At 38.2% G+C, this 14,334-nt stretch overlaps 1 protein-coding gene across 1 annotated transcript in view; it reads right to left on the reverse strand.

Moving 5' to 3' along the window:
* Positions 1 to 964: 964 nt before the first annotated feature.
* MAMDC2 (MAM domain containing 2) overlaps positions 965 to 14,334 on the reverse strand; it is a 161,301-nt gene continuing 147,931 nt past the window's right edge. Inside the window, exons 12-14 of the mRNA XM_004440631.3 lie at positions 9,351 to 9,610; positions 2,123 to 2,207; positions 965 to 1,983 (exon numbers count right to left, since the gene is read on the reverse strand). Of these exons, the coding sequence (XP_004440688.1) occupies positions 1,919 to 1,983; positions 2,123 to 2,207; positions 9,351 to 9,610 (410 nt within the window). The 3' untranslated portion in view covers positions 965 to 1,918. The remainder of the gene's footprint in view (positions 1,984 to 2,122; positions 2,208 to 9,350; positions 9,611 to 14,334) is intronic.

The following is a 14,334-nucleotide window of genomic DNA, read 5'->3' on the forward strand; positions in this document are numbered from 1 at the left end:
TAAACCCTTTACTACGCACTAGACACTATTTTAGGTCCTAGAGACACAATCTTCATTTCTTTATTCAGCAAATATAACTAATCTCTGGACAGGAAAAATACAGTGAGGAGATTATCATATCTAATATACTGTTGAATGGGTCAACATCTTGAAATCTTCCTTCCCCAATGTTTCAACTCTATTTAGGGATTTCCCCACTATGAGTAATTAATCATCACAAGTAGAAAGGATTTGATTCACAAAATTTTGTTTTCTATAAAAATTTATTTTCTCCATAAACTTCAGGATGTTTATTTTGTATAGTTGAGTATTTTTTTGTTTTCTAAGTAATGTGGGGTTAGGGAGGTATAATGCTCTTTACAGATTAATTTATGGGTTTTGACATTCTTAGTGGGAAAACCTCCCAACTCCATGAGAGCAATGGATTTTTGGCCACACAAAGCCATGAGTGGTATGGGCTTTGGGGCAGAGAGACCTGACTCTAAGATTCCACACTTAAAAGCTGTGGAATCTTAAGTAATTTTTTCACTCTTCCGAGTCTCGGTTTTCTTATCTGTAAAAAGGGATAATAATATCTCTATCTTGGAGGATGTTGGGAGAGTTAAATTCATTCATTCATCCAACAAGTATTTATTTGCTGAGCATCTACTATATACCGGATATTCTTCTGGGTACTGAAACTAGAAAAGTAAACAAAACAGGCAAGAATCCTTATCCTCATAGAATTTACACTCTAATAAGATAAAATTTAGGGAAAAATTGAGATTGTTTATGTGAAATAAAACACTCTTTCAAAATTAATTATTGCATCAATGTATGCAGTGCTTATGTCACTAATAAAGGGCTTAAGAAGCATTCAATTGTGGTAGAGCAGAGATTCAAATTATAATCTGCAGTTATGTAGTGAAGATATTCTGACAAAGAAAAATAATGTAGAAATGAGTTAACTGCCAGTGAAAAGATTTCAAAATTACCCTTTATTAGGTAATCTTATAATTTCATAACAGCCGTTTGGGTATACAAACATGTATATACAATTTTCTAAACATGTAAATAAAAAGCAGTAGTTTAGTATATCTGCTTGAATTCATATTACTCAAAACCTTACCAAAACATTTATTATAAAAATCAGTAAAATTGTTTAACACATTTAAAAAATTTGGGGGTATGTGTACATAAACATTTTCAAGCTTGCTGTACAAAAAATGAGTGCAATTTATATCCATGTGTATATAGTGACTTTCAAAAGTAGTTCAAAGGGGGAAAAAGAAGGTAGCATTGTCTTGTAATACAGCATTAATTAATACTGACATACCCTGGGACATTCATGAATGTTATCATGAATGGTAATCACATATGGTAAAAATATTCAAAAATTAATACTCCATTTCTATGAATAAAACATAGAAAATAAGAGTTTATTTTCTTAGACTAACTTGTTACCATGAAAAACTGCATTCATTCTGCAGAATGACACCTCACATTATTACTTTAAAAATACTTACGATACTTGAAATTCAAAAGGAAACCCACAAAACCTATTCTCCTCCCAATACATTCACTGAATGCAGATTTAAGTGAGCACATCTCATTTTGGTTGTGCCCTTTATTTGCATACTTTAAAGTGACTACAGTATAGTACATTTGTATTTTTAACTGGTACCAAAATTAAAATGAATGCTCTATTATGCAAAACCAGCAGCCTGTACTTCTAGTAACAGTTGTCATATGCAAAAAGGAAAAAAAAAAAAAAGCCCTGAGTCAGTATTTTTTGCAAAAGTAACGAAAAAGAGTGCTCATAGAAGTCATTTTATAATTTATGAAATGGTTAAGACTGTCCAGTATTCATTTCTTTTGTTTTCATTTTGATTGAAGAGAGGTATGGCTTTTGCTTAGTTAATCCAATTCAGATCATTTCTTAATACTCAATTTCATTTAAATCCTCAGAATATCCTGATGATTGCTGAGTTATATCTTCCGTTTCTGTCAGAAAAGACAAACAGACAAGAATAGTTTTCTCTATTTTTATTGTAGAAAAATACTTAATTTGCATTCTTATGATTTGAGACTGTTGCAAAATCCCTTTTCAATCAAGCTTATATAATTGGAAAAATATTGTTACCTGCACAGGGTCCTGCTTGAAATTTAACATCATCAATGGCAGTGTCACTTCTTATTGACACTCCCCGAATGGCTTCAAAAATTATCTGAAAAATAATGAAGTTTGAATTTAGAAATAGAGTCATCCTGATAAAACAATGCTGGTCAGGGGCAGATCCAGGCTGTTTGGGTCTGGAAGCTTAGGTTGTTCTTGGGGCCCCTTTTAAGGAAAAGAATACAAAATCATAAATTCAAATTTAAGTATGAAAGAGAATACTTATTTGGAATTTAAAGAAAATTCACAACAAATTACTGGAGCCTTGGAGACTCAGATTCTTTTCTTTTGAGATCTCTTTAGGCAACTGCACAAAAATGCTCACCTAGAGATGCTTCTTAGAGGTAGCAACCTGGTTTCTCCTCTCCACCTTCAACATTCTATTCACAGGGCCTGTGAAAGTGTTGGGCTCAGAAGCTTAATCTTCCTTAGGCTTGCCATAAATCTGCCTTTGATACTGGTATTAGGTAGAGGAATTTAATATGACTGATGAGACCCATGTATGAACAGCAAAGCATAATAATTAAATTTACCAAAAAGACAGTGGTTCACTTATCATATTAGATACCATAATATCCAAGACACAGCCCAAGAAGAAGAGGGAACCAGTTGCAGGACTTTAAATCCTAAGAAGAAAACAACTATCAAATATTCAGATTCTAAGGAAAACAAATTACATTACCAGCTCCAAGGCAGCCCCAATAATGGTTAATAAACCATTGAATACTCCAGGGAGGCTTGTGGGTAATGAAAATTGTCCAGAAAACACATTTGCTCTACTTATTTTATGAGCAAATGACTCCCCATTGGACTAGTTTATGATTTAAATCAATTCAAAGAATATAAAGTGCATAATTAATAAGCATATGAAACTATCTTGAAATTAATGATTCAAAGAAGCTTTACTGACAGAAATGTGGCAAAATAACGTTAATAAGAATCCTAAACAAGAATCCAAATAAGTGGCAAGAAGAGGGAAAAAAAATGTCCTAACACATCTAGATAGGAGGATATTGCAGTTAATAAGCATTTTGGCTTTCTGGACAACAATAAAATCTGTTTTTTGGCCTCCAAGTCTGCAATGGAAGTGTAGTAGACAAATTCCCTGACGGAATTATATTCTGAATAGCTTGTGATTGGGCCAAACACTTGATTTCATACAACCTCCTCCTTTGAATTTCCTTAATAGTTGAGTGATAACCTTTTTATAGCATTATGATTTCCCCCTTGTATTATAGATACACATTCTATTAGTAAATAATTGTGGTTATTTAAGAATTAGATAAAAATATTTTTTCTTTCAATTTAAGTGTATTGTTTTTTTCAAATAGCTACTAAGTCATTAGAACATAAATACTTATTAAGCTGTTTGGATCCATCTACTTTAGTAAATGGAACTGTTTAGTATTTCTTTTGGTCTAGGGGCACCAGGAAAAAATTTTTGAGACTAAGGGCACCATGAACAAGAAAATTTGGAGACCTGGTCTTAGCTAAATACCCAGCACATAATAATTCCTAGTAAATGTTAGGCAGTATGATGAACAATATGAATGATGCAAACATTTCAGTGAGCTGAGAATTTGTCTAACACTTTCTTTCAATGGCATCAAAATATAAGAAACCAGGGAGGAAAACACCTGAGAGCAGAGGAGAAAAGGTAAACAAAGAATCCAAAGGAGAGAAAATCATTTTGTGTTTTTGATCAATAGTGAGTCAGGTTCTGCTTAGCACTTTAATCAATCCCTTAGGAAGGGGTGTGATTAAAATTTTGCCACTCCATGCATTTCTTCTACAAGGATAATCTGATGATTGGAATGTCGTCAGGAGGCCACCCACATATTTCCCATGTAGGATGATTGGCTTGACTTGTTCTTTTTCATAGCACTTATTATCACCTCATGCTACATTATATGTTTTTGGTTTACATTTTCTACCTCTCCCCCAGTAGAACTCCAAACTCCAAAAGAGTAGGAATTTTATATGTTGTGTTCATTGCAGGATCCCCAGCACTTTTAGAATAGCAAGTGGTCAATAAATATTTATTAAAGTGAGATATTTTGGCCTCATACTCAGTCTGGATGCCTGATGTAGCTATTGAGAATACCAGGTCTGCCATGGTGATATGAATTAGAGACCAGAGAGATTTGGGAGGGAATATATTTTTAGAAACAATAGTATCTTTTTATATTTTGGCACTTTAAAGTTTATAAAACCCTTTCACATACATAGTCTCATTTGACCCTCACTCTAACTCTGGTGATGTCAGCATGGCAGGAATTATTACCCCATTGTGAAAATGTATAAACAATCTCAGAGAGGATGAGATTTCTCCAAGATCACCCAGTGCTTTGACACCCAGGGGAATGAGTATATTTTGGAACTTCTATGGTGGGATCGAGTGTAGAACAGTGGCTTACGGATCCAAACTTTGGAAACAGTCAGATCCGGGATTGAATTCTCACTCTGCCACTTACCAGCTGGACATTTAGTTTTCCCCATCTGTAAAGAAGAGCTGTAAGATCAATTGGAAGAACTTACGCACAGCTCTTAGCACTGTAAGAGCCTGGCACGTAGAAGATGGCCAATCTATTTGCACATGGGTGTGTCTGTGTTTTATTAGACACTAGGATGTTTTAGAGAAACTAGTTGAGTCCAGTCTCCAGACAGTCCTTTAGGATTCCTGAGGGAATCACTAAATCCAGAAGAAAATTCCTCATGACAGATTCATATCTGTTTCATTCTAAGCCAAAGGGAATGGTCTGGAGTCATTCCGGATCGTGAGCTGAAAATTTCTCAGGCCATTCTGCACCCTTTGAACTTAAACACTCCAAGATGCCACCCCAGATGCCTCACTACTTTGTGCTTGAAAAACATTTCAAACAACCAGCCACCCAGCAAGTCTAGTACAGGCATACCTCCGAGATATTGCGGTTTCGGTTCCAGACCACCACAACAAAGTAAATACCGCAATAAAGAGAGTCGCACACATTTTTTGGTTTCCCAGTGCATATAAAAGTTAAGTTTACACTATACTGTAGTCTATTAAGTGTGCAATAGCATTATGCCTAAAAAAAAATGTACGTAACAATTAAAAAATAATTTGTTGCTAACAAATGCTAAGCATCATCTGAGCCTTCAGCGAGTCATAATCTTTTTGCTGGTGGAGGGTCTTGCCTCCATGTTGACGGCTGCTGACTGATCAGGGTGGTGGTTGCTGAAGGCTGGGGTGGCTGTGGCGATTTCTCAAAATAAGAGCTATGAAGTTTGCCACATCTTCATTTCATGAACGATTTCTCTGTAGCATGCAATGCTGTTTGATAGCATGTTACCCACAGTGGAACTTCTTTTAAAATTAGAGTCAATCCTCTCAACCCCTGCCACTGCTTTATCAGCTAGGTTTATGTCATATTTTAAATCCTTTGGTGACATTTCAACAATCTTCACAGCATCTTCACTGGGAGTAGATTCCATCTCAAGAAACCACTTTCTTTGCTCATCCATAAGAAGCAACTCCTCATCCATTAAAGTTTTATCATGAGAATGCAACAATTCAGGCTACACTTTTAGTTCTAGTTCTCTTGCCATTTCCACCATATCTACAGTTACCTCCTCCACTGAAGTCTTGAACCCCTCGAAGTCATCCATGAGGGTTCGAATCAACTTCTTCCAAATTCCTGTTAATGTTGATATTTTGACCTCTTCCCATGAATCACAAACGTTCTTAATGGCATCTAGAATGGTGAATCCTTTCCAGAAGGTTTTCAATTTACTTTGCCCATATCCACTAGAGGAATCACTATCTATGGCAGTTATAGCCTTACGGAATGTATTTCTTAAATAATAAGACTTGAAAGTCAAAATAACTCCTTGATCCTTGGGCTGCAGAATGGATGTTGTGTTAACAGGCATGAAAACAACATTAATATTGTTGTACACTTCCATCAGAGCTCTTGTGTGACCAGGTGCATTGTAAATGAGTGGCAATATTTTGAAAGAAATCTTTTTTTCTGAGCAGTAGGTGTCAACAATGGGCTTAAAATATTCAGTAAGCCACGTTGTAAACAGATGCGTTGTCATCCAGGCTTTGTTCCTTCATTTAGAGAGCGCAGGCAGAGTAGATTTAACATAATTCTTAAAGGCCCTAGGATTTTTGGAATGGCAAATGAGCGTTGGCTTCAACTTAAAGTCACCAGCTGCATTAGCCCCTAACAAGAGAGTCAGCCTATCCTTTGAAGCTTTGAAACCAGCCATTGACTTCTCCTCTACAGCTATGAAAGTACTAGACAGCATCATCTTCCAGTACAGGGCTGTTTCATCTACACTGAAAATCTATTGGTTAGTGTAGCCACCTTCATTAATTATCTTAGCTGGATCTTCCAGATAACTAGCTGCACCTTCTATGTCAGCACTTGCTTCACCTTGCACTTTTATGTTATAGAGACAACTTTTTTCTTTAAACCTCATGAACCAACATCTGCTAGCTTCACGCTTTTCTTCTGCAGCTTCCTCACCTCTCTCAGCCTTCATAGAATTGAAGAATTAGGGCCTTGCTCTGGATTAGGCTTTGGCTTAAGGGAATGTTGTGGCTGGTTTGATCTTCTATCCAGGCCACTAAAACTTTCTCCATATCAGCAATAAGGCTGTTTCACTTTCTTATCAGTCCTGTATTCACTGTAGTAGCACTTTTCATTTCCTTCAAGAACTTTTCCTTTGCATTCACAAATTGGCTAATTGTTTGGTGTGAGAGGCCTAGCTTTCAGCCTGTCTTGGCTTTCAACATGCCTCCCTCACTAAGCTTAATCATTTCTAGCTTTTGATTTAAAGTGAGAGACATGCGACTCTTCCTTTCACTTGAACACTTAGAGGCCATTGTAGGGTTATTAATTGGCCTAACTTCAATATTGTTGTGTTTCAGGGAATAGGGAGGCCTGAAGAGAGGGAGAGAGAAGGGGGAACCGCCGTTCAGTGGAGCAGCCAGAAACACACAGTTTTAAGCTCGCCATCTTAAGTGGGTGCAGTTTGTGGTACTCCAAAACAATTACAATAGTAACATAAAAGATCACTGTTCACAGACCACCCTAACAAATATAATAATAATGAAAAATTTTGAAATATTGCAAGAATTACCAAAATGTGACACAGATATGAAGTGAGCAAATGCTGCTGGAAAAATGGCACCAATAGACTTGCTCGATGCAGGGTTACCACAAATCTTCAATTTGTAAAAAACGCCATATCTGCGAAGTGCAATAAAGCTAAGTGCAACAAAACGAGGTATGCCTGTATATGCAAGGCCCTGTACCCGATCCCCTGGGCTTAGATGCTGAGAAGACATCTGTTCCCCAAAACTCAAATCTTAGAACGCTGTGCGTCAGCATCATTTGGGGGTTTTAAAAAACATCAATGCTCAGGTTCCACCTGAGAGACTTAGATTCATTTATTCTAGGACAGAGATTCTGCATCTTTAGTGCACATCAGAATTACCAGGATGGCTTATTAAAACACAGATTTCTGGGCCCCACCCCCAGAGTTTCTGGTTCAGTAGTTCTGAGGTGGGGCCTGAGAATGTGCATTTCAGGTAAATTTCATGTTAGGTGAATTTGCATTTCAGGTGTTGCTGCTAGTCTCAGGACTACACTTTGAGAACACTTGAATAAGGCAGAAGTATGAGTACCCTAATGGCCTAACAAAATCAATCCATCACCTCTGAGTGATGATCAATTATATTAGTAAGTTCCTAAGTGATCCACTTTCCTTCTGTAAACAGACATTAAATCACAAATAGAATCATTCTGGGGGCTATCTGTTATTCTTTACTAAATTTCTAGATAGCTTTATCCATGCTGAGACAATGGGCCATTCCTGGATAACGGCACATCTTCCCTCTGTCATTTGTTCTTTAACAATGCAGCACCCTTGGGGCTGGCCTCATTGCCTAGTGGTTAAGTTCGGCGTGCTCTGCTTCAGCGGCCCGGGGTTCGGTTCCCAGGCACGGACCTACATTACTAGTCAGCGGCTATGCTGCGGCAGTGACCCACATCCAAAATAGAGGAAGACTGGTACAGATGGTAGCTCAGGGTGAATCTTCCTCAAGCAAAAAGAGGAAGATTGGCAACAGATGTTAGCTCAGGGCAACTCTTCCTCAGCAAAAAATAAAAATAAAAAATAACAATGCCACACCCTAGATGGCACTGCAACCTGGCCACCTGAGTTTCTGCAATTCCTTCCCATTTAGATTTGTAAAAATTAATTTTGGTTGTGGGGTGGTGTAAAATCAGCTCCTTGTTTTGGATACCTCTTCCCAGGAAGATATGGGCTTAGACCAAGCAGCCAGTGGTTAAAGCTGAGGAGTGCTGATCCAGGAGGTTTATCAGCCAGATGCAAGGATGAGGAGGAAGTGGGGCTTTTAGTTGAAGGTCACACTTGAGAATTCTACAGAGCAATTTCAGAAACAGTCAGGGGTCTGAAGGTTATCTCCCCAGAGCTTTCTGGAGCTTTGGCTCCTGGTAGCAAGTGAAGTCAGTGCCTTCAGGGGGCTGCTGCTGATGTCTAGACTAGATTGGCTGCTCAATTTCACCTACTGGAATTTAAAAGGCTCTTTCTTATGGCTGCCCAGATTCCCTTATAATCCACATCCTGTAGGATGGAGGTCTTCTACAACACATGAGAAGACCCAGGGGGAGACCAAGGCCTTAGGATCAAGACTCAGTTTCTTTCAAATCAATGCAGCCAGAGGCTTAAAAATTTACTCTGGACCATATCCTCTGTTAAATAGAGGCTTACCCAAGAGCCCTTGCCTGTGGGTAATGATGAGTGAAAGACACAGCTGCAACAACTCATTAGGTAATACCATGTTTAGAAGAAAGGCAGACTCTGTTTTGGAGATTTGCAGGACACGTAGAATATACTTGACACTCATAATGAACCAAGACAAAAATAGATACACTTTCATCACTGACTTGCAAAAATCACTTTATGCATAAATACCCAAAGCTTTCTCTCTCTGCCTAATTTCCCATTCACTGCTTAGATTTAATCAATATAGACTAATTATGTTTACTTGTAAACAAGTACTGCCTTTATCTATGACCCTGAAAAAGAACAAAATATTCTCTTTGGTAGCAAGAAAAAGAAAGAACATCAGAAGCTTATAGGAACGATCTCCATCACTTGATTCTCAGCTCTTTCTGCTTACCTGGTGTTGCCTCTCACAGCTGTATTCAATCAGCGCTCGTAGCCAGGAAATACTCTGTTCACCTCTTCTTCTCCATAAGAGGGACTCTTCACTGTCACCTTCCTTTTTCAAATAAACACTCAGCAGGCCAGTCCCTGCTCCATACATGTGGTAGAAAAAGGTCAAGCAGTGTTTTCCGGCAACTCCTCGCAGAGGCCAGGACAAGAGTCGTGCTTTCTGTCCATACACCATGTGGGAAGCCTCGATGTACATGTAGTAGCCTTGAGAGCAATGCAAAATCAGGCATTGTTAAAAAGGACACAAATTATATTCTTTTCTTTCTCTTTTGAGCAGTGTCCCTGGAAACAAATTAGAGTAAATGGATGCCTTGACTACAGTACTGATAAAGGATTTTATAATTTTGGAGAATATGTATAACCCAAGGAGAATAAATATGCTACAAAATTTAGACTATCAAAATAATATTTTTCATTTAACAACTTATAATTTAGTTTAACATACAGGAGGTAATTAATATACTAGTCTTATGCCCCTGACGTGGTGATTAACATATCAGAATTTATCCTACTAATTCATGGACAATATTCTGGAACTTCCAGACATTGATTTAGGGGACAGAGCATGGATTTTGTAGTCAGGTAGACCTGGATTCAAGTCTTGGCTCTAATATTGTCTGTGTGTTCCTGGTCTAATGAATTATCCTCTCTGAACCTATTCTCATCATTTAAAAGTAGCAACTAATAGTACAGCCACTATGTGTTGAAACAGTATGTAGGATCCTCAAAAAATTAAAAATAGAACTACCATATGACCCAGCAATTCCACTTCTGGGAATATAGCCAAAGGAAATGAAAACACTAACTTGAAAAGATATCTGCACCTCCCATGTTCGCACTGCAGCACTATTTACAATAGTCAAGACATGGAAACAACCTAAGTGTCTGTGGATGGATGAATGGATAAAAAAGAATAATGGAATATTATTCAGCCATAAAAAATGAGGAAATCCTACCATTTGCAACAACATAGGTGGCCCCTGAAGGCATTATGCTAGGTGAAATAAGTCAGAGAAAGACAATTACTGTATGATCTCACTTACATATCGAATCTAAAACAATAAAAAAACAAACTCATAGAAAAAGAGATCAGACTTGTGGTTACCAGAGGCAAAGGGTGGGGAGTGGGGGAACTGGAGGAAGGTGATCAAAAAGTACAAACTTTCAGTTATAAGATAAATAAGTACTAGGGATGTAACGTACAACATGATGACTATAGTTAACACTGCTGTATGATATACAGGAAAGTTGCTAGGAGAATAAATCCTAAGAGTTCTCATCACAAGGAGAAAATTTTTTTCCTTTCTATTGTGCCTACATGAGAAGGTGGATGTTAGCACTGTGGTGATCATTTCACAATATATGGAAATCAAACCATCATGCTGTACGCCTTAAACTTATACAGTGATGTATGTTAACTATTTCTCAATAAACCTAGAAAAAAAAGAAAAAGAACAGTTAATAGTACCTGTGCTACAGAGTTGTGAGAATTAAATAACGTGTGTGCCATATGCCCACATGTAGCACATATTCAAAGGGCAGTTTCCTGTCTTGCCCTCTTTCCCAAATTTTTTTGTGACATTTCTTTTAGTCTTGAATACATATTTATATAACATTTGATATAATTATATATTATGTATATCATAGATGACAATATATAGCATATACTATATACTATATATTAATTATATAACATGTTACATTTCCATTTTCCTTTCCCAATTTTAGTTTGTCTCTTAATTTGCTGGTTTCGGGCAGAAGCAAGATTAGTCTGCACGTAAATAAGGCAGTGGTGTGTTGGAGCCAGTTTCCACCGGCTCCCAAGAGTCAACAGTGTGACCTCTGTCGGTAGGTCCAAAAGACTTCACACTGGTAGTTTGAAATGGGCCATGATGGAAGTATTTACACCACAGAAAGGAGACATAGCTACAAATCAGGTCAGGCCCCCCAAATAGAGCTGGTTAGTGTTAAATAATTATCATCCAGCCACTGAAATAAGGCAATATATGAATAGTTATTTCTAGAATAATGCACCAGTAATATAATTTTGTGCAGGTCAGGCCCATTTTTAAAAAAGGTGCTGGACTCTACATTAGTAGTTCTTATTTGATCATTTGATGAAACGTTTATATTTCTTCTACCTGAAAAAAATACGCACAAATGTTTGCATGCAATTTTATTGTCTTCTTTGCCAATATTGATTTTTTTTACATCATGATGTAAAAAGTAATCTTTACTTAGTGTTATGTCTCTTATTATTTCATGCAGAAATTAATGGCTGAATTGAGGGAAAAAAGAAAGAGATCCCAAATAATGCATGCAAATGAAAGGGTTTACAGGGCATCTTTCTTTATGATTTGAAGTTTAATCCATGAGCTTTAGTCATTTCCCAGAATGCAGTGCTTGAGATACTCCAACCAGAATTGATCGGAAGCTGCATCTATGTTCCTTCAAGGCATTCCTCCTTTCCCTTTCCCCCATTTCCACTAACACAGACCTGAGAAGTCCTACAGGATATTAAAAGGGTGGGAGAAAGAGTCCTCTCCAATCTGGTCTGATCAAATTGTGTGCTCTGTGCAATCCCCTTCCCCAGTGTTTCACTCAGTAAAGTTGTCACCCTGAAAACCTGGGCCATGGGATGTGGCCTTTACCAACCAGTCATCCCCACGATCTGCTTTAAAATATTAGGAAAAATACTGTCCATGTTTTTGGAGTGCTCACCAATGACATGCTCAACACTAAAACCAATGGTCAATTTTCAGTCCTTATCATTCCTGTCCCATCAGCAGCATTGGACGTAGTACATCACTCCTGCCTTCTAAAAGTACCTTCTTATCGTGGCTTGCAGGACACTGTACTCTCCGGGTTTTCTCCCACCTCTCTGGTCACTCCTTTCCTCATCTACCCTCTCTTCTCTGACCTCCTGACCTTGGAGTGTTCCAGCGCCCAGATCTTGAACTTCTCTAGTCTCACTTACTCCCTTGGTCATCTCATCTTGTTTCATGGCTTTAAATGATATATATGTTGCCATATCTCGAATTTAAATTTCTAGCTTCTTTCCTGAAATCCAGACAAGTTTATTGAAACTGCCTAATGGGCATCTCTGCTTACTGTCATATAGACATCTCAAACCGAACATGTTCAAAACCAACTCCTAACAACCTCACCCTAAAAGCTACTCCACCCCTTCTAGCTGCCCAGGCTCAAAGCCTGAGAGTCATGGGCCACTCCTCACCTCCTCTCCCTCTCCACATCCAGGCTGTCAGGAATTCCTGTTGGCTCTACCCTCACAATATGTCCAGAATCCAGTCGTTTCTCCTCTCACCACCTCCACTGCTACGCCCTGGTCTGAGCCACTAGCATTTCTCACTTGGATTAACGCAACACTTCCCAACTAGTCTGCCTGCTTCTATCCTTGCCCCCTCCTACCTAATCCCAACATAGTATCCCTAGTGATCTTTGTAAAACAAAAGCCAAATCCTACCCCTCCTCTGTTCAAAACCTTCCATTGGCTCAGCATTTCAGAGTAAAAGCTGAAGTTCTCACAATTGCCTCTAGAGCCCAGAAAATCTCCTGCCCATTCTCTTAACTCTCTGATTCCAACTACCTTTCTCCTTACTCACTATGTGTTGCTTGGCCACGCTGGCCTCTATGCTGTTCTTGGAACATGATAGGTATGCTACCACCTCAGGACCTTTGCAAGTGCTAATCCCTCTGCCTGGAATGGCTTTTCCCCCATACAATCTCTTGTCTTACTCTCTCACCTCCTTTAAGTCTTTGCTCAGATATTAACTTTTTCTATTTGGCTTATTCGGACTACACTATTTCGAATTGTAATCCCCTTCCTCTGGCACTCGTCATCCCCTATACCCTAATTATTATTTTCCATAGCATTTAATTGCCTCTTAACATACTATATAATTTTCCTATTTTTTATGTTTGTCTATCTCCCTCCTCTAAAACACAGAAAGGTGGAGATTTTTCCTTGTTCAGTTCACTGCTATGTCCCCAGGTCCTGGAACAGCGCCTGGAACTTAGCAGATGCTCAGTAAATATTTGTGGAATGAACAAATGATGCACTTTCTCCCACAGCTCTAAGCCACAAACCAGTTTGACCATTTCCAGAGCACATGGCTCCACCAAGGTCACTCCAATTGTGCGAGGGTCTTGGCAATAAGACACACACTTGAGTAGGATGCTCCAAAGCAAAACTAGAACAAATCCAAGTTTTGATGACATTCAAGTCATTTCAAAGCAAATGTTCTCAAGTTACCTCCACACCATCTGATGTATTTTTTTAACAGGACACACATAAGATAATTCTTTAATTTTGTTACCCTCATTCTTGCTACACGAGAAGCACTGGGTTTTTGCACTTTCAGCAATGGAAGGAACTTTTATTGTTCTTTTCTTTAGCATTTTCTAACTTAAGCTAGGCTGGATGTAAACAAATACAGATATACATAATCCTAATAGAAGAGTGTATTTAATTTAATTCCACAGCAAATAAGGTCAAAGCATAAAAACGACCGTGACAAAGGTATCCTGTGCTATCCTATACGTAACTTAGTGGCATAGAGGACTGATCCAATACCTTAATGCATGTTTAACTTAAAAAAAATTTCCTCCAAAAAATAATTCTGAAGGAAACAAGAAGAAAATCAAAGAAAAATAACTTTTGCACTTGGCTTTGGGGCTCTCAAAAGGCCTACTTGAATCCTAAGTAAAGGACCTTGGCTAAAGATGAAACACTCTGAGGGGAAAAATACGCTTCTCTGAAAGATGCTGTCACTGAGAAACTGGAAAGTAGAGACCAGTGGGGCCCAGAAACATAAAGTCTTTTCAGAATGGAGAGGAAGCAAAGGAGCCACCATGAGTGAGAGATGGCCGAGAAGTGTCTTTCATCTAGTGGGGATAGTGTGCATTCC

Source organism: Ceratotherium simum, chromosome 20 (assembly GCF_057802395.1).
Source record: "Ceratotherium simum simum isolate JZ-2026a chromosome 20, ASM5780239v1, whole genome shotgun sequence".
Lineage (NCBI taxonomy): Eukaryota > Metazoa > Chordata > Mammalia > Perissodactyla > Rhinocerotidae > Ceratotherium > Ceratotherium simum.